Source organism: Oncorhynchus nerka, linkage group LG24 (genome assembly GCF_034236695.1).
Source record: "Oncorhynchus nerka isolate Pitt River linkage group LG24, Oner_Uvic_2.0, whole genome shotgun sequence".
In the NCBI taxonomy this organism is placed as follows: domain Eukaryota; kingdom Metazoa; phylum Chordata; class Actinopteri; order Salmoniformes; family Salmonidae; genus Oncorhynchus; species Oncorhynchus nerka.
In genome coordinates, this window is record NC_088419.1 from 72,323,810 (window position 1) to 72,345,685 (window position 21,876).

At 41.8% G+C, this 21,876-nt stretch overlaps 1 protein-coding gene across 1 annotated transcript in view; it reads right to left on the bottom strand.

The window, feature by feature from the left end:
* The window catches only part of LOC115108559 (BMP/retinoic acid-inducible neural-specific protein 3-like), a 67,984-nt gene extending 46,559 nt beyond the window's left edge, over positions 1-21,425 (bottom strand). The window contains exons 1-2 of the mRNA XM_029633051.2: positions 20,820-21,425; positions 20,044-20,372 (exon numbers count right to left, since the gene is read on the bottom strand). Of these exons, the coding sequence (XP_029488911.2) occupies positions 20,044-20,318 (275 nt within the window). The 5' untranslated portion in view covers positions 20,319-20,372; positions 20,820-21,425. The remainder of the gene's footprint in view (positions 1-20,043; positions 20,373-20,819) is intronic.
* Positions 21,426-21,876: the final 451 nt, after the last annotated feature.

Genomic DNA, 21,876 nt, shown 5'->3' on the forward strand with positions numbered 1-21,876 from the left:
GAGTCACAAAAAGCAGAAATCGAGATAAATGTATCACTAAGCTTTGATGATCTTCATCAGACACTCATAGGACTTCATGTTACACAATTCATGTATGATTATTTCGATAAAGTTCTCAGTTTACATTTGCGCGTTACGTTCAGAAGTTCCAAAACATCCAGTGATTTTGCAGAACCACATCAATTTACAGAAATACTCATAATAAGCATTGATAAAAGATACAACTATTATGCACGGAATTATAGATACACTTCTCCTTTATGCAACCGCTGTGTCAGTTTTCAAAAAAACTTAACGGAAAAAGCACACCATGCTATAATCTGAGTATGGCGCTCAGAGACCAAAACAACCCTAACAGATATCTGCCATGTTGTGGAGTCAGAAGTCAGAAATAGCATTATAAATATTAACTTACCTTTGATGATCTTCATCCGAATGCACTCCCAGGAATCCCAGTTCCACAATAAATGTTTGTTTTGTTCGATAATTACCATAATTTATGTCCAAATACCTTCTTTCTGTTAGCGCGTTCAGTCCAGTATTCCAAATTCATGACGCATGATCACTAGGAGCAGACGAAAAGTAAAAAAGTTGTGACAGTTCGTAGAAACATGTCAAACGATGTATAGAATCAATCTTTAGGATGTTTTTAACATAAATCTTCTATAATGTTCCAAACGGAGAATTCCGGAATTGTCTGCAGAATTGCAATGGAACTCAAGCTAACTCTCACGTGAATGAGCGTGGCCAGCTCGTGGCTCTCTGGCAGATCTGACTAATTCCCCTCTCATTCGCTCCCAATTCACAGTAGAAGCCTTAAACAAGGCTCTAAAGACTGTTGACATCTCGTGGAAGCCTTATGAAGTACACTGTATCGTCGATATGTAATGAGTTGAAAACCTACAAGCCTCAGATTTCCCACTTCCTGGTTGGATGTTTTCTCAGGTTTATGCCTGCCACACGAGTTCTGCTATACTCACAGATATCATTCAAACAGTTTTAGAAACGTCAGAGTGTTTTTTTTATCCCAATATACTAATAATATGCATATCTTAGCTTCTGAGACCGAGTAGCAGGCAGTTTACTCTGGGCACCTTTATCATCCAAGCTACTCAATACTGTCCCCGGACAACAGGCCCTCCGATTTGGCACACTGAACTCTATCTGAGAAGTAGTTGGTGAAACAGGCGATGCAGTCATTTGAGAAGCCAACGCTATTGATTCTGCCGATAAGAATGCATTGATTGACAGAGTCAAAAGCCTTGGCCAGGTCGATGAAGAAGGACCTTGAGCGTAGCTGAGGTGCACCCATGACCATCTCGGAAACGAGATTGCATAGTGGAGAAGGTACTGTGGGATTCGAAATGGTCGGTGATCGGTTTATTAACTTGGCTTTCAAAGATTTTGGTGGGGTGGGGGGGGGGGGGGGGGACTCAAAGGGGGAGAATAGTAGCCCAGACCCATGAGCCTCAGAGACGTTGGGTGGGTCGAGACTACAGACAACACCGTACGAGGCCGCCAGAGCATAAATCAAATCTAGTTGTAAACTCCCCTATGAGAACAGTGAGGACAACTGGTGCCCTTGAGTACCAGTACCAATACCACAGACAATCCAGCAACACTCAGTAAGAGGATTAGTAACCTCACAAGTTAAATTGCTATTGATAATAGCGACATAGGAGTCAGAGTGTAACAAGGGGAAGGGAATCTCCATTGCACTCTTCCAATGGTTAACCACATGCCACTAATAAATAGAACCCTCCATACGAATGGTTCCGTGCTTAGAGAGTATTTCCGTTGTCAGGTTAGCTCCTCTGTGGATAACATAGCTATGAAGTAGACTTCTTCATACCTACCGCCACTACAATAGTGGAAGACAGTGACTGGTAGTAAAACCACTACAGACTCCCTCGACACCAATTCTGACTGACCTCCAGGCATTGACCTGAAAATGACCTGACTACGTCAGACTCATTCTGAACAAGTTGTAATCTGCCAGGATACTTGGTTTTCTTCCCTTGACATGTGCCCTTGTGTAAGCATAAACACACATGCACAACGGAACATCCAATTAGGATTTATGCTAAGATCACTTAAGGATCTGAGAAAATTACCAGCCTTAGTAAAGTTGAACATTTATTTTGAGACCTTTGACTCTACAGCTACAGTACTCACCAGTTGTTTTCTTTCCAGAAGTCCATAGGTCATCCCTGTAGACTGTCCAAAACTAGTGCCTTGCAGCTGTAGACTTATCATGTAGTTATCAACTTAGGATAGTACCCTAAGCAGCAACCCGGAAATTAGGAAAGCCCTAGATATGACATTAGACAATGCCATGATAGGGTCATTTTGCCAAAACCATGGACGTGTATATAGGGTCGACCACCAGAGGGGAAAATGCCACAGCGATCACCAACTGGCCATCTGCCTCCCAGCCTTGGAGCGGACTTCTTCATTTGCAGACACCCTAACAGAGTCGACCACCAGAGGGGGGACTGCAACAGCGATCATCAACTGGACATCTGCCGCCCAGCCTTGGAGCGGACTTCTTCATCCCCAGAAACTCTACCCGGGTCGACCACCAGAGGGGGACCACAACGATGGTCCACAACCATGAGAACCCATGGTCATTTTTATGTTGGTTTGCAACATGCAGGTTAATCGCACGATTGAACCCAACATGGGGGGACTGTCATGACGTTGGCCTGTTGGGGGAGGTTTATGACCACCATAAATACCTTTCCCCTTTTCTCTCCCTCTACTTTATAGAGTTGACTCTTGTAAAGCCTTCGCAACATAGAGTCTGGTAACATCAAAAGGTGGGAAACGTAACCATATTTCGGTAATCCAACCAGTTGAAAATATGCATTGGTACTTAATGAATATGATCTCCGATCATATATGATCTCCGAGACATTACTACTAATGACATTTTGTCACCAAGATGGCATAGCAGTCAGACGTCTTTTGTCCTCGTCTTGTCGTGTCCTGTATATACAGTGGGGCAAAAAAGGATTTAGTCAGCCACCAATTGTGCAAGTTCTCCCACTTAAAAAGATGAGGCCTGTAATTTTCATCATAGGTACACTTCAACTATGACGGAAAAAATGAGAAAATATATATATATACTTTTTTGCCCCAATGTATGTGATATTGTTTATGTTTAGTTGCCTGTTCGAACTATATTGTCATCACGGTTAGTTTATTCTTTATTAGCTTAAGTTTCACTTTCATTTATATATTTGGAACCTGAAGTACGCTGCGCCTTGGTCCAATCATTATGACGATAGTGACAGATTATTTAGGTATTTAGTAAATAAATAATTAAACCACATGTTGTATTGCCGATTCAACTTGTTAGCCAGGGTTCGTGAAGATATCTGGAAGTTGTAAATTCTTGGTGGAGACTGAATAAGGTGAGGATTAATAATTGACTGCTACTGATGTAAAAGATTACTAGGTCTTTAAGAGTTTATTCGGAAGATAACAGCTCTATAAACATTATTTCGTGGTGCCCCGACTTTCTAGTTAATTACATTTACCTGATTAGCTTAATCAGGTGATATTAATTACGGAGAAATTATTTTATAGAATTGCATGTCATAGCACTTAATCTGGCATACCGAAAGACAAGACCAAGGGCAGGATGGATATATATAGATCTATAACAGTTTGAGTCTATAGTGTCTCCCCTTTTGAAGAGGTGGATGACCGCGGCAGCTTTCCAATCTTTGGGGATCATAGACGATACGAAAGAAAGGTTGAATAGGCTAGTAATAGGGTTGCAACAATTTCAGCAGATCATTTTAGAAAGTGAGGGTCCCAATTGTTTAGCCCAGCTGATTTGTAGGGAAGGAAGTGGTGGGGGTTTGGGCAAGTTGCTGCAGGGGGTACTGAGATATTGGCCGATGTAGGAGTAGCCAGGTGGAAAGCATGGCTAGCCGTGGAAAAACCCTTATTGAAGTTATTGTAGATTTATCGTTGGTGACAGAGTTTCCTATCCTCAGTGCAGTGGGCAGCTGGGAGGTGCTCTTATTCTCCATGGACATTAGTGTCCCAAAACCTTTTGGATTTAGTGCTACAGTTAGTAAATTTCTGTTTGAAAAGGCTTGCAATTAGCTTTCCTAACTGACTGAGTATGTTGGTTCCTGACTTCGCTGAAAAGTTGCATATCGCGGGGGCTATTCGATGCTAATGCAGAACACCACAGGATGTTTGTGCTGGTCAAGGGCAGTCAAGTCTGCGGTGAACCAAGGTCTATATTTGTTCTTAGTTCTACATTTTTTGAATGGGGCATGCTTATTTAAGATGGAGAGGAAAGCCCTTTTGAAGAGCAACCAGGCATCCTCTACTGATGTGAGGAGGTCAATATCCTTCCAGGATACCCAGGCCAGGTCGATTAGAAAGTGATGACAGTGATGAGGGTGGACCCATTACGCACGCAGGCAGTGATCGCTGAGATCCTGGTTGTAGACAGCAGAGGTGTATTTAGAGGGCAAGTTGGTCAGGGTGATATCTAAGAGGGTGCCCATAGTGACGAAATTAGCGTTGTACCTGGTAGGTTCCTTCGTAATTTGTGTGAGATTGAGGGTATCTAGCTTAGATTGTAGGACGGCCGGGGTGTTAAGCATGTCCCAGTTTAGGTCACCCAACAGCACAAACTCTGAAGATTAGATGGGGGGCGATCAATTCACATATGGTGTCCAGGGCACAGATGGGGGCTGAATAGGGTCTCATCCCAACATTAACTCCAAGTCAAGATATTAATCTGTTTGGCCAAATATTTCTCTTCGCGACACAGATGGTTGACCTTGCAACTAGAGCTCTGAATTTGAAAAGGATTGGCCTACCAACACTGTAAAAAAAGATAAAACTCACTTAGAGAAATTCTATCTAGTCAAGTTAAATGAAATGGCAAAAAAATGAAATCTAGTTGTTTTTGCAAATATCAAATCAGAACCAAGAAGCCTTAACTAAAGGAATATTTCTGTAACATGTTGACAGACAGTCCGACCAGCGAATGAAAGTTAATGCCAATGTCCAATGGCGGTGGATATGTAAACCCGATACCCCAGGCAGTGTTTCTTAATGCTGGTCCTAGGGACCCAAAGGGGTGCACTGGAATTGGAGCGCTAAAGCACTGGAATTGGAGCACTGAAACTACATTCAAACAATGCACGTTCACTTCTGATTATTTTAAATTTCACTGCCTTACTAGAAGTGTAAGAAATAGTCCACAAACACTATGAACAGTACCAGTTATAAGGCCTACTGTTTAACATAAGGGTCCCAGCTTGTTACTCATTTAAAGGGATAGTTCACTCCCAATTTTTTTTTTACCTGGTCATTGCTTCAAATGCGAACTTGTCCAAATCATGTCCAAAATCAATGATTTGGACATGAAGTGTGAAAATGCTAATATACAGTACCAGTCAAAGTTTGACACACCTACTCATTCAAGGCTTTAAAAAAAGACTTTTCTACATTGTAGAATTGTAGTGAAGACATTAAAACTTTGAAAAAACACATATGGAATCATGTAGCTACCAAAAGAGTGAAAAAACAAATCTAAATATATATTTTTTTCAGATTCTTTGAGTACAGCTGTGCACACTGTTGCCATTCTTTCAACCAGCTTCATGAGGAATGGATTTCTAACCGTCTTGAAGACGTTCCCACGAATGATTTTCCTTCACTCTGCGGTCCAACTCATCCCAAACCATCTCAATTGGGTGGAGTTCAGGTGATTGTGGAGGCCAGGTCATCGGATGCAGCACTCCATCACTTTCCTTCTTACATAGCCTGCAAGTTTGTTGTGGGTCATTGTCCTGCTGAAAATCAAATGAAAGTGGGACTAAGCGATAACCAGATGGGGTGGCGTATCGATGCAGAATGATGTGGTAGCCATGCTGGTTAAGTGTGCCTTGAATTCTAAATAAATCACTGACAGTGTCACCAGCAAAGCACCCCCACACCTCCTCCTCCATGCTTCACGGTGGGAACCACACATGTGAATACCATCCATTCACCTACTCTGCATCTCACAAAGACACGGAGGTTGGAACCAAAAATCTCAAATTTGGACTCCTCAGACCAAAGGACAAATTTCCACCTGTCTAATATCCATAGCTTGTGTTTCTTGGCACAAGCAAGTCTGTCCTTCTTATTGGTGTCTTTTAGTAGTGGTTTCTTTGCAGCAATTCGACCATGAAGGCCTGATTCACGCAGTCTCCTCTGAATAGTTGATGTTGAGATGTGTCTGTTACTTGAACTCTGTGAAGCATTTATTTGTGCTGCAATCTGAGGTGCAGTTAACTAATGAACTTATCCTATGCAGCAGAGGTAACTCTGTCTTCCATTCCTGTGGTGGTCCTCATGAGAGCCAGTTTCCTCATAGCTCGATGGTTTTTGTGACTGCACATGAAAAAAAAACGTTCAAAGTTCTTGAAAATGTCCGTATTGACGGACCTTCATGTCTTAAAGTAATGGACTGTCGTTTCTCTTTGCTTATTTGAGCTGTTCTTGCCATAATAGGGACTTGGTCTTTTACCAAATAGGGCTATCTTCTGTATACCACCCTACCTTGTCACAACAGAACTGATTGGCTCAAATGCATTAACTTCTTATGGTATAGGGGACGCTTGCGTCCCACTTGGCCAAAAGCCAGGGAAAATGCAGCGGGGCAAATTCAAATAAAATATAACTTTCATTAAATCACACTTGTAAGATACTAATTAAAGCTACACTCGTTGTGAATCCAGCCAACATGTCTGATTTTAAAAAGGCTTTTCGGCGAAAGCATAAGAAGCTATTATCTGATGATAGCACAACAGTAAACAAAGAGAGTAGCATATTCCAACCCTGCAGGCGCTACACAAAACGCAGAAATAAAATATAAAACATGCCTTACCTTTGACGAGCTTCTTTTGTTGGCACTCCAATATGTCCCATAAACATGGTCATTTTGTTTGATTAATTCCGTCCATATATATCCAAAATGTTAATTTATTTGGCGTGTTTGATCCAGACAAAAACAGCTTCCAAATATGCAACGTCACTACAAAATATCTCAAAAGTTGCCTGTAAACTTTCCCAAAACATTTAAAACTACTTTTGTAATACAACTTTAGGTATTTTTAAACGTTAATAAATCGATCGAATTGAAGACGGGTCTATCTGTGTTCAATACAGAAAGAAAACAAACCAACGCTACTTTTCAAGTCTTGCGCAACTCAATAGTGTTACCCATTTCCTAGATGGCCGTACTTCTTCATTGCACAAAGGAATAACCTCAAACAAATTCCAAGGACTGGTGACATCCAGTGGAAGCGGTAGGAACTGAAAACAAGTGCCTAAGAAATATCGTTTCCCAATAAGAACTACTGAACAGACAGAGACTTAAAAAAATAAAAATAAATCTGAACGGTTAGTCCTCAGGGTTTTGCCTGCTACATAAGGTTTGTTATACTCAGACATGACAAACAGTTTTAGAAACGTCAGAGTGTTTTCTATCCAAATCTACTAATAATATGCATATCTTATATTATTGGCATGAGTAGCAGGAAGTTGAAATTGGGCACGCTATTTATCCAAAGTGAAAATGCTGCCCCCTCTACCTTAATTAAGAAGTTAAGAAGAAGGAAAGCAATTCCATTAATTCACTTTTAAGAAGGCACACCTGTTAATTTAAATGCATTCCAGGTGACTACCTCATGAAGCTATCAAGGCAAAGGGTGGCTACATTGAATAATCTCAAATATGTTTTGACTTGTTTAACACTTTTTGGTTACTACATGATTCCATGTGTGTTATATCAAAGTTGTGATGTTTTCACTATTATTCTACAATGTAGATAATAGTATAAAATAAAAACCCTGGAATGAGCAGGTGTCCAAACTTTTGGCTGGTACTGTATGTACCATTGACTTGCATTGGATTTGTGCCACAAATTCTAATATAAGGTAAGCATTTCTTGTTCACCCAAATTCCAAAATTACATATTGGTTTTCTTCCTGTTAGCAGTACATGGAAAAGGGGTGACCGCATTCCATTCTTTGGTTGAGTTTCCCTGGAACGGTTTCCAAAATGCTAACGTTTTAGCATTGGTGGCACAAATCCCATTCAAGTTATGGCACCGATAATAGCATTTCTGCGCATTTTGTTCAAATCATCAAAGTTACTTTGTTGACCTTTACACTCAATTGTAGATACTTTCGGATGATTTGGACATGATATATGAAATACGCTCATATCGGTCCCATGACGTGAATGAGATTTGTGATACAAATGCAAAAAATATTAGCATTTGGAAACAGTGCCAGGGAAGCTAAACCAAAGCATGGATTGAGGTCATAATTTACAGGTTAATTAAAGCCTAAATGTAATTGTCATTTGAGTGAACTATCCCTTTAAGTAGGCTATTTGCAAATGTATAATAGTGACGGTACAATTCCCACCAAGTGGGTTAACCCTGTTAATACGGAGTTTTCCTTTCATGCCAGTGACCCAGGTTCCCTTCCCTGCCCAGCCGTTCGCTACTCTGGTGCCAGAATTGGGATGGTGGCCGTGAGGCCATTGGAATGCACTGCCAGACATTTAAAGAGGCCGATGTGGTTGAAGCACAGAATCGTGCCTTCCCATTTGGAGGGAGCAATATAGTGGTCCTCGATAATATGAGCCTCGTTACCATTCTCAAGTGGGTTTACCCTATTGGCGCAATGCGTATGGTGTATGCTTTTCATGGCAGTGACCCAGGTTCCCTTCTCTGCATTGCAGTTTGCTACACTGGTGTCAGAATTGGGATGGCAGCAGTGAGGCAATTGGAAAGCACGGCTGGATGTTTGAGGAGGCTGATGTGGTGAAAGCCACGTTACCATTCCCAAGTGGGGTTACCCTATTTGCACCATGTGTAGGGTGTTTGACTTTCACACCAGCATGTGGATTTCAGATAAAATACTCAATTGTGATTTTCACCATTAGATAAAGCAAGGCGCTAGAGCAAAGAACATATTTCCAGCCATTTTACACAGTTAACCAATGAACAAGGGGGTAAAATAAATATATATATTTTTTTTTATACTCTGGGCATGCATGCATCATGGTCTGCATAAACTGAATTACTATTCACAGAGTGTACAAAACATTAGGAACACCTTCCTAAAATTGATTGGCACCCCCTTTTGCCCTCAGAACAGCCTCAATTTGTTGGGGCATGGACTCTACAAGGTGTCAAAAGTGGTCCACAGGGATGCTGGCCCATGTTGACTCCAATACTTCACAGTTGTGTCAAGTTGGCTGGTAGTAGCTCGTTCCATCTCATCCCACAGCTGCTGCTCAATTGGATTGATATCTGGTGAATGGGCAGGCCACTGCAGTAAGCTGAATTCACTGTCATGTTTGTGGAACCATTCCTGGACAATTCTAACCTTGTGGCATAGGGCATTATCCTGTTGGGGGGGGGGATAAAAAATAAAAATATATCGGTTTTGCAGATGTATACACTGCTTCCATGAAGGGATGCAACTGATGTTCAGATATTATGTGGCATTAAACTTTTGGTCCACTTTATAAAGGGGTCCAATGTGTGCCATGAAAACACACCCCAAACCACCACCAGCCTAAAAAAAGCACAAACCAGGATTCATCAGACCAGGGAACGTTTTTCCAATTCTCCACGGTTTTCATTCCTTAGCCCACTGCAACCACACTTTCTTGCTGAAAGGAGTGTAACTCTGTAAGGTCGTCGGCTGCCATACCCCATGTGTCAAGGTACGGCGAGTTGTGCATTATTTACGGGTCTTTGGGCACCAATGTTGTACTGGACTGTCAGTTGACTAACTGTAGCCAGTCAGTTTCTCTGAATAATTCTTGTCAGCCTCCTCTGTCCTCTCATCAATGACCCGTTTTTGACCACTGGCCTGGTGTCGGCTGGATGTCCTTTGGATAGTAGACCTTGATGCACACAGGAAACGGTTGAGTGTGAAAAACCCAGCAGCGTTGAAGTTCTTGAAACACGCAAACAGCTGCGTCTGGTACCTACTAAAATACCCCCAAAGTCACTTAAATATTTTGTCTTGCCCATCCACCCTCTGACTGGCACACATACACAATCCATGTCTCAATTGTCTCAAGGATTAAATCCTTCTTTAACCGTCTCCCCCACTTCATCTACACTGATTGAAGTGGATCTAACAGGTGACATCAATAAGGGATCATGGGTCAGTCTGTGTCATGGAAGGAGCAGGTATTAGTAATAATAGCACACCTTCCTCTTTGGTGGTGTTAAATCTACAGCCTATTGATCAGAGAATAATATGTGAAAGAATCCCTACAGGCAAAACGCAATAACTACGAATTTGATCAAACAGCTTTGATAATTTGTAATCAGTTCCTGACACTAAAACAAGCAAGTTGTTCAGAATATATAATGGAGTATCAGAAATTGCTGTCTGTCTTACAAAAAAATAATACTTTGATATCCGGTTTTGCAGTAAAGAAAATTACGTAGATCCCACCTTTTACCTTTGTAGGGCGTCCATGGAGAATAAGAACACCTCCTCCCTGCTGCCCAACTGCACTGAAGATAGGAAACACTGTCACCACCGATAAATCCACTATTATTGAGATTTTCAATAAGCATTTTTCTATGGCTGGCCACTGCTTTCCACCTGGATACCCTTACCCTGGTCAACAGCACAGCACCCCCCACAGCAACTCGCCCAAGCCTTCCCCATTTCTCCTTCTCTCAAATCCAGTCAGCTGACGTTCTGAAAGAGCTGCAAAATCTGGACCCCTACAAATCAGCCAGGCTAGACAACCTGGACCCTTTCTTTCTAAAATTATCTGCCGAAATTGTTGCCACCCCTATTACTAGCCTGTTCAACCTCTTTCGTGTCGTCAGAGATTCCCAAAGATTGGAAAGCAGCTGTGGTCATCCCCCCCCCCCCTTCAAAGGGGGACACACTCTTGACCCAAACTGCTACAGACCTATATCTATCCTACCCTGCCTTTCTAAGGTCTTCGAAAGCCAAGTCAACAAACCGATTACTGACCATTTCGAATCCCACCATACCTTCTCCGCTATGCAATCTGGTTTCAGAGCTGGTCATGGGTGCACCTCAGGCACGCTCAAGGTCCTAAACGATATCTTAACCGCCATCGATAAGAAACAATACTGTGCAGCCGTATTCATTGACCTGGCCAAGGCTTTCGACTCTGTCAATCACCACATCTTCATCGGCAGACTCGATAGCCTTGTTTTCTCAAATGATTGCCTCGCCTGGTTCACCAACTACTTCTCTGATAGAGCTCAGTGTGTCAAATCGGAGGGCCTGTTGTCCGGGCCTCTGGCAGTCTCTGGGGGTGCCACAGGGTTCAATTCTTGGGCCGACTCTCCTCTGTATACATCAATGCTGGTGAGTCTCTGACCCACCCATACGACACCATTCTGTAGACTTCTGGCCCTTTTTTGGACACTTAACAACCCTCCAGGGGAGCTTCAATGCCATACAACTCTCCTTCCGTGGCCTCCAATTAAAACTAAATGCATGCTCTTCAACTGATCGCTGCCTGCACCTGCCCGCCTATCCAACATCACTACTCTGGACGGCTCTGACTTAGATATTTGTAGTTGTCCACATATTCTAGGTGTCTGGTTAGACTGTAAACTCTCCTTCCAGACTCACATCAAACATCTCCAATCCAAAGTTAAATCTAGAATTGACTTCCTATTTCGCAACAAAGCATCCTTCACTCATGCTGCAAAACATACCCTCGTAAAACTGACCATCCTACCGATCCTCGACTTCGGCGATGTAATTTACAAAATAGCCTCCAATACCCTACTCAATAAATTGGATGCAGTCTATCACAGTGCCATCCGTTTTGTCACCAAAGCCCCAAATACTACCCACCATTGCGACCTGTACGCTCTCGTTGGCTGGACCTCGCTTCATACTCGTCGCCAAACCCACTGGCTCCAGGTCATCTACAAGACCCTGCTAGGTAAAGTCCCCCCTTATCTCAGCTCGCTGGTCACCATAGCAGCACCCACTCGTAGCACGCGCTCCAGCAGGTATATCTCTGGTCACCCCCAAAACCAACTCTTCCTTTGGCCGCCTCTCCTTCCAGTTCTCTGCTGCCAATGACTGGAACGAACTACAAAAATCTCTTAAACTGGAAACACATCTCCCTCACCAGCTTTAAGCAACAGCTGTCAGAGCAGCTCACATAATACTGCACCTGTACATAGCCCATCTATAATTTAGCCCAAACAACTACCTCTCCCCCTACTGTATTTATTTTTGCTCCTTTGCACCCCATTATTTCGATCTCAACCTTGCACATTCTTCCACTGCAAATCTACCATTCCAGTGTTTTACTTGCTATATTGTATTTACTTCTCCACCATGGCCTTTTCTTTTTTTTTGTTGCCTTTACCTCCCTTATCTTAGCTCATTTGCTCACATTGTATATAGACTTATTTTTCTACTGTATTATTGACTTTTTTACTCCATGTGTAACTGTTGTATGTGTCGAACTGCTTTGCGTTATCTTGGCCAGGTCACAATTGTAAATGAGAACTTGTTCAACTTGCCTACCTGGTTAATAAATAAAAATAAAAAAAATACATTTTGGAAGATGAGCCTCGTCACTGAGATTAAATCCAGTTTGCCAGGACTGTTCAAGGTGAAATCTGATATTTTCTGCCATGAAATAACTCTTGAATACCTCAATAGGCCTTCCTTCAGACCTTCTTAACTGCATTTTGTGAAGGTGAGGAGACAGGACACGGAATTGTGTAAGGACTGTAAAGTTAGTTGTTTGTTTTTTGCTCAGGTTGCTCCGTAGTTCACAACACTGGTGTCTGTGGACCTCAAGAAGTTGTTCTACGAAGGCCTGGACAGTCATCTGCCCAAGCTCCTTGAAATTCTACAGGACCAAGAAAAGTGGAGGTACTGCTAAAACACTTGATGGGCAGTCTTGACAAAGAAGTTGTATTATATTTATGGAAACAAAAGTATTCTGTACAGTCCGGTATGTACTTTTGTGTACATTGATAATATGGATCACTTTTTTTCAATACGTCTTAATATGGGTGATGACACCTTAACATTGTGTTATTTTACAACCACTTTAATAACAATGGTGTAAATTGTACTTTTTTTTGTCAGTTCCATTCAGAGAGAGGCTGTGCTGCGAGGCCTGCCTTGATTCATGAGAGAGGACCCTATCAATTTCTTGAAGATGTGAGGTATATAACAATACACTACAACACAACGTTATTATTTCAACCTTCATTCACAACAGATATTTTTCAGAGCTGATCTAATTACACCAGAGATATCCCTGAGCAGCTGTTTAGAGAAAATTACCCTGGAAGTTTTTTGGTTCGGTTTATAGAGCAGCGCCGTTGGCATTCTGAATGTCACAGAACTCAATAACAGTTTATTCATCCCTGGTAGTTATCTAAACTAGCTTGCTAACGTGACTACTTTGTGTGAAGCGGAAGTTTGTTTATTGAGATGATAGCAGTGAGGTCAAATTCAAGTTTCATAAACAACAAAAATCCATATTTGTTTCTGATACCCCCAGGTGTTCTAAATGGAGAATCAAATAGTAAAAACATGAACCATCAAGCCATCTTAAACAATTATGTTAGGGGGTGATCATCCATAAGCTATACAACTGATAATATCTTAAAATAAAACAGTGGCTGGGTAAGTTTTGAAATGTACTTGTAATGTGTATTTTTTCAAACTGTTTTACATACATTTCTAATGGTGTTATAAATATGCTTTCATCAGGTGCTCCAGAGATGTTCATCATGAGGGGAGATCCTTTTGCTGGCTTTGAAGTGGAGGGAAGGAGCATGCATGAGTTGACTCTCCACATGTTATGCTCCTATAAAGGAGTCTATAGATTTGCTTCCATAACATTTTATTCCCTATCCACTTGTACACTGCATTAAACTAATTGTAAGTTATAGCCTACCACAGGGTTCGCCAATTCTATTCCTAGAGAGCTTCTGTGCAGGTCCTCTCCAGCCCATCACTAACACACATTTGTAGAATCATGCACAGCAAGTTGCTTTCCCAATATCAGAGGCCCTTGGCCTACTGTTAACGATGTGTTTTATATCTGACAGATAGACGCATATGAATACTTGTTTATGAATGATTTGTGTTTTAAATTAATATTTTAAATCATCAATTTCTACTAGATAATTACATAATCTTCTTATTTTGAGGCCCATAATCTAACTGGAAATGTTTGAACGATCTGATTCTGTACATTAACTTGAATCCTAACACATACATACATTTTCAATTAAAGTAGGGGGTTTCAGATGTAAATTAACTAGCCAATATTATAAAAATACATTGTAAATATGGTAATTTAATACAAATTACTTGTTTTACTGTAATTTTAGCCTGCCAAAGCAGGACATTTTAATGAACCATTTCTGTCATTCTTACTCTTCGTGTAATTGTCTAATTTTAAGATTCTCACATGTCAATTGAATGACATTTTTCTGTAATTTTACTGTTAATGTTTGGCACCCTGTGGTGCCATGCTTTTGACAGTTACAATATTGTCCTGTAATTTTATAGATATGGCCCATATATTTACATTAAAAAAACATTTACCGTAAAATTACAGAAAAATGTCAGATTGAAAAGCCATGTGAAAATCTTGAAATTAGACATTAACAGATTCACTGCTTTGGCAGGCAAATTACAGTAAAAGAGTCATTTCTGATTTAAGTACATTTTACATACAGTAGTTTATTTACTTCTGAAACCCCTCATTTGATTGCTTTATCAAAATATACATTTTCAATATTATGAAATGACTGCTGTAAATATTCAGATTTACCCCAAAATGTCAAGTTGATTTACAGCTGAAGACTAAACATTAATTTCTGATTTAAAGTATGTGTTAAGATAACTGAAACATATTTTAGAAATGTTCCAAATAGCCAATTAAGGGTACATTACTGTATATTTACAGTTTAACAGTAAATCTATAAAACTTTTAAAAAGTAATCTGACAGTGTTTTTATGGAATTACTGTAAACATACATTAATTACCCCTAAAATTGTCTATTTGGAACATTTCTACAATAGGTTTCAGTCATCTAAACACACTTTAAATCAAATGTTTTTTTACTGTAATTTTTGCCTGCTAAAGCAGAGAATGTTAATTAACAGTTTGTCACTTAAATGTAAATGTCTGTAATTTTAAGATTTTCAAATGTAATTTGAATCTACAAACATGTTCTGTCAATGTACAGCTAATGTTTGGTACCTCTGTTGACTTAAATAACAGTGCACAGCTTCTACTGTACAGGCTGTGCTCTTTTACAAGTTGAAGTCTTACATTGTGCGTTTCTCTCTCTCTCAGGGATTAATCTAATGTGACATTGATCCCTCCGAATGTTCAATGTGCACGCCCCATCAGCAACAGAGGAATAGTTTTTTAATTTTTAGAACCAGTAAGAAATATCCTTTTGATTGCAACGACCTCAAAGTCACCATACATGACGTTGAAGTAAACAGCCCCTATGCCAGCTTCAAGTCAATAGCCAGCTTCACATTCAAAGGAGCACAGATCAACTTTCCTAATTGAGCTGCTTAATTTGTGTGATAGAGAGCAAGAGACAGCAAGCAAGAGAAAAGGCAAAAGTGAGATGGAGAACAGCTATGATCCTCTCTGAATAATGATCCCAATAGTGAACATGCCACCAACACCACCAAAAAGGATCAAACACTCACCAGAGAATGATTTACTTGGTATGGTTCACGTAAACAATGTGATATGGATTCAGCATCATGGATTTAGGGTAGAATTGCATGTAATAGTCATTTTAGCGTATCGCTATATCTCCAGGATGAGGAGCTAATTTTCATCACACAACAGGGTCATTAAGGTATTACCCTCTCCCTAGTCCCGATCCCAGCTATAAGTCTTTAGCCTGGGCCACAAAATGAGGCTATTGTCACATAATGGAGGGAGCCTAACATATGTGGATTTAGTACCTGGCCTCTCTCCTTACCAGAGGCAGGTGTGAATGTAATCACCTTCACTGTAAACAGCCATCATATGGCCTGGTTTCTAATGTATGGTGTTCGGCAGAGCGGGGTGGAGCTACACACCATGTTCACTGTCGATCCTCATTGTGTCTCTATTGTCACAACAAAGCAGACGAGCCAGGATCTCACTCTGCGCAAGGACACATTACTGTAGCAGTGCCTGGAATATCTCACACATAGTGCATTCGGAAAGTATTCAGACCCCTTGACTTTTTCCACATTTTGGTACATTTCAGCCTTCTTTGAAAAAAGAAAATCCCACAAGCTACACAATACCCCATAATGAAATTTTACAACATTTACATGAAATAAGAAAATATTTACATAAGTATAAAGACCCTTTACTCAGTACTTTGTTGAAATACCTTAGGCAGTGATTCAGCCTAGAGTCTTGGGTATGATGCTACAAGATTGGCACACCTGTATTTGGGGAGTTTCTCCCATTTTTCTCTGCAGAACCTCTCAAGCTCTGTTAGGTTGGATGGGGAGCGGAGCGGAGCTGCACAGCTATTGTCACGTCTCTCCAGAGATGTTTGATCAGGTTCAAGCCACTCCTGTGTTGTCTTGGCTGTGTGCTTAGAGGCATCATTCTATAGGAAGGTGAACCTTCACCCCAGTCTGAGGTCCTGAGCACTCTAGAGCAGGTTTTTATCAAGAACCTCTCTGCATTTTGCACCGTTGATCTTTCCCTATCCTGACTAGTCTCCTGCCACTGAAAAACATCCCCGCAGCATGATGCTGCCAACACCATTCTTCACTGTAGGGATGGTGCCAGGTTTCCTCCAGACGTGGAGCTTGGCATTCAGGCCAAATAGTTCAATCTTGGTTTCATCAGACCAGAGAATCTTGGTCTGAGAGTCCTTTAGGTGCCTTTTGGCAAACTCCAAGTGGGCTGTCATGTGTCTTTTACAGAGGACTGGCTTCCGTCTGGCCACTTTACCTTAAAGTGCTGTTTGGTGGAGTGCTGCAGAGATGGTTGTCCTTCTGGAAGGTTCTCCCATTTCCACAGAGGAACTCTGGCGTGCAGTCATCTCCCTGACCAAGGCCCTTCTCCCCTGATTACTCATTTTGACCAGGTGGCCAGCTCTAGGAAGAGTCTTGGTGGCTCCAAAGTTCCATTTAAGAAGAATGGACACCACTGTGTCCTTGGGGACATTCAATGCTGCAGAAATGTTTTGGTACCCTTCCCCAGATCTGTGCCTTGACATATCCCTGTCTTGGAGAGCTACAGACAATTCCTTCGACCTCGGCTTGGTTTTTGCTCTGACATGCACTGCCAACTGTGGGACCTTATATAGACAGGAGTGTGCCTTTCCAAATCATGTGCAATCAATTGAATTTACCATAGGTGGACTCCAATCAAGCTGTATAAATATCTCAAGGATGATCAATGGAAAAATGAGTCACCTGAGCTCAAAAGGGTCTTTTTGTAAACATTTAGAAAAATCTGTTTTTGCTTTGTCATTGTGGGGTATTGTGTGTAGATTGATGAGGAACAAAAAACGATTCCATCCATTTGAGAATAAGGCTGTAACGCAATACAATGTGGAAAAAGTCAAAGGGTCTGAATACTTAATATGAGCCAGTTTGCTACAGGTGGAAAATAATCCAGATGCAACATGAAACGTAAATTATGTGGATTCGAATTAATAGATTTTTTTGTAGGGTTGATAAATGTTTTGTTAGTGCAAATCAAGTCTGACATTTTAAAGTGGAAATTAAAAACTTTAGAAGCCTTTTTAAACCTTGAATACACTACAAGTTTGCAGTTCTCAGCAACAAAGAGTGATCAAATGAAGATCCTACATCTGTATAGCTTACTCACACACACACACACACACACGACTGTGCACATAAGCACACACAGCCATCAACACTCCTCACCTCTTCACTCGGCTGCCCCTGAGAGTTCTGTCACCACCGACACACAGCATAGGCTCTGGAACAGACGTTACCATGGACCTCTGCTACACACACACACACAGTCGCTATGGCAGAGGTGACACCACGAACCTCTGCCCCATATAACTCCCCCATCACACACTTGTCAGGAACCATAAGCCCTGTGCTCTACGAGCTCCTCGTCACGACTCCCCCAGCTACAGGGACACGCTACTGTAACTGTCCTGAGGCATCACTCAACCTTTGGCTGGGGGAGAAAAGAGGTTATGCTGAGTCTATATCTTAACCATTTGAAGCAGTTTATGTTCTATGTAACTGGAAAATGGATTTGTGAGGCTACGGGAAATTATTTCCCTCTTGGAGGACTATTCTATAGGCAATGAGAACGGTCTGCCTTACGATGGCTCTGAAAATAAACCAGCGGCATGCAGAGTTACAGTTACCAGCCATTGAACGACACTGTTGTATGATTCAATCTTGTAGGCGTTGATCAAGATGCCTCTCCAGAACAAACATGTTTTTGTCGGTGGCGAACCGTGGCTATTGGACCTAGGCCTATTGGACCTAGACCTAGGCCTATTCCAAAACATTGTATCAAACTCAAAAATCGAGACAAATTAAAGAGTCATAACGTCACTATATGCACCCAACATTATATATAGCTCTAATGCAGATGAAGCAATGCTTTTGATGACATCATGAATTAATCAAACAGGGCTGCAACTTTCACAGAGACATAACAGTACCAGCACAGAATAATGCAACCCGCAACAGCCACACTGCGCACCCAATTTTTGGTAGCCAAAATTTGATTGGTTGATTCCACTGTCAATCCAGAATTCTGCTCTAATGCAGTTGAATGGCAAGGGTATTGAGGGATTTGTTTATCTGGCAAGCGTTACCCTGGCGGGAGGAGTTTAAACCGGATGAAAAGTGATTGCACTCGTTTTGGACCTGGGCTGCCTCCAGGGTGTGAGCCAGGTGCCTTGCTCTGGCCGACAGCAAATTCAGCTCAAAACAAATGTGACGTAATTAAGCATGTATGATGAGTAGGATTCTGTGTTTTCACATGAAAAGTGAATGCTTTTGATAAAAATTCTTTACATGCGTTGCCAATGAAAACGAGTTAAAATTCGAACATTTATTTTTATGGCACAACATAACAGCTCAAAATAACTATCACTTGCACAGGAGAAGGGAGAGCTTATCTTACATATCACAGTCCTTAATAAGGGATCACATTGACTGAGGTGTTGGAATTCTAAGATACTATTGCCCTTTCTCTTCCAGAGTCAGCAGGTGTAGCTCTGTGCTGAGAGTCACCAGCAGGGGGGAGTAAGGCACAGAGAGAGAGAGCTAACACTTTCACAGTCCTCTTGACTCCCTTTCCCTGGTCCTGACTGAACAGGTCACTGGAGCACTGAGAGAGCGAGAGAGAGAGCAGTGTTACATTCCCCATCTGTGCCTGGCCGTGTCACCTCAGCCAGCAGCCAAACGCCACTGTGTATCAGTCAGGACCCTTTAGCTGGTATCATCCACTATGCTGTTCCAGCAATCCCATGCCGACAACATCACACAAACACACCAGGGACACACATGCAAAATCACACACACGCCTTGCACGAAAATGGAAAAATCACAATAAACACAAAAGGTATGGACAGGTGACAAAGACAGCACTCACTACAGCAAACAACCCCCAGTATTCATCCACCTGATCTTGCCAGCAGTCAGTGCAGTATATGTTATTGATGAAGAACACTGGTTGTGAGCTGCGATATATGCGGCCACTCTGCCAGACTTTGCAAACTGCCTCGTTCTTCCTGTTCTTTTGAAACTAGAAATGCCAGCTGTAAGGCTAAACCCCTCTGCTTCACAACACACACTTACTGGCAATCTCACCTGTATCAATGTCACCTGTACAGGTATCTCTAAACCATAATGTTGATCTTACTCTGAACCTTGCTACTCAACAAACTTTCGATGATCTCAACAGTCTCGCTAAACCCTGCAGGCATCTTTACTTAAGTCATGCAGACAGACTCACCTGTATATCTTGTACTTGGTGGTGAATCCTTGCTGGTAGCGCTCCGTAAAGTCAGAAAACTCCTGGGAGTGATGAAAGGGCCCTTTGTCAGACAGGAGCCAGGCGAAGGGCCCCGTGGCGTCGCTGGAGCCCCCTGCCCCTGCAGACACCCCAGCTCCTGCCCCGGTCCTGCTGGCTGCCGCCCCTACCACCCAGCACTGTAGGAGGCTTAGAACTGTACACTCCCATAGAACCATCAGAGCCACCCGTCTAACAGTGATACACCGGCCGCTCATGCTTCCCCCGCACCCGACGACTCCTCATTCTCCCCAAACTTCTCTCCCCTTGTCCTGAACGATAGGAGGGAGAAAGACAGGATGATTATATATTAGAGAAGGGGATGAGTGTGTGAGTTTTGTAATGAGAGTAATAACCAGAGGCTAACATGTTACCACAGTGTGTGTGTGTGTGTGTGTGTGTGAGAGAGAGAGAGAGACTGTGCTTGTGTCATCACAGTGAAATACTTGTCATTTCTTGACCTTCCATTAGCTAGGCAACCTGACTATTTTTCAGTAAGTCTTTTCAAAAAAAGATTCTCCTGAATTAACACTATGCGATTTAAATACTATAATGTAGTGTGTATTGTACATAATGTATACGTTTTCCAATCAATAAACAACCAAATTAATATGATAATGTAAATAGTATTTTAAAACACAGGGGTCAAATTGTCTACAATTAATAGGCTATTTTATTTTTACACATTCGTGGTAGAACATAGTAGAAAATAATTTTACCTGATTCTGCGAACGGTGTTGTACAAAGCTTATCGGTGAGGTTATTGTTACAATTTCGTCCCAGCGGATCTTCTGAGTGGACCTCAAAGTTGTGATCAGCACAATGCATGAGAGAACTCGCATGGGATCGAGACCCAACTGGATAAACCTCCGTTTACCGGGTCAGACGATCATACGCTATAAAACACGGCCACGGGAAGTAAAAAAAAATAGTGACTAAGCGACATCCACCTGAATGGCTGGAGCTCCCTTTTACCGCATCATACCTCCAGTGGGTCGGCTACACTCGATTATGTAAAATCCAAAGGAAGGAGAAGGCAACAGCGCACCGGACAGAGACGAACAAGGGCGCGCTGCTCATTCAGCTGGAGGAAAATCAATTGCCACCTTCCAGGTGAATTTTCTGTTGTTTTTTTTCCGAGGGAAAATAAGTTGTTTATGATGTTCCTCAGAAGAAAAAACAAAATGCATAAATAGGTGGTTGCTTTCCCCTCAACGCCAAAAAAGCCAAATTATCCTCTTTTCTAACTGAGACGCACTTGGAGCACTACGCACTCGAGTGCGATGCTCTCTTGTACTCCAGTCTGTGTGGTGGCATGTATCAGAATGATATTCGCTGGTTTGCTCTCGAGCACGGTTAAAATGTCAAATGTATTCCCAAACCGAGCCCACCCCACTCCCCATTGGCTGAATGGAGATAAGAGAGGCAGGGTTTAGGTCTGGCTGTATAATGACACGGATGGTCAAGAGATTACCTAGAGTTTAGGCTCTTCACTTGTCAGAATAAATCAGGGGCCATTTGTCGAATACAAATATTTTAGAGGCACAACATCTGACTATAGGCTACACATCTTATATCGGCTAAATGTTTGTCGTAGGTTATTGGGCTGTGCTGATTGTAATGTTGTCTCAGCACTTGAAAGCTTGAAAGACACCATTCGTTAATTATACAAAAGATGTGGAGTTTCAGATCCAAGTTGAAGGGAGGAAAATACCTTGCAGGAAAAAATATGATATAGCAAAACACCAATTTGGCTCGGGCCATTAAAGTTACATG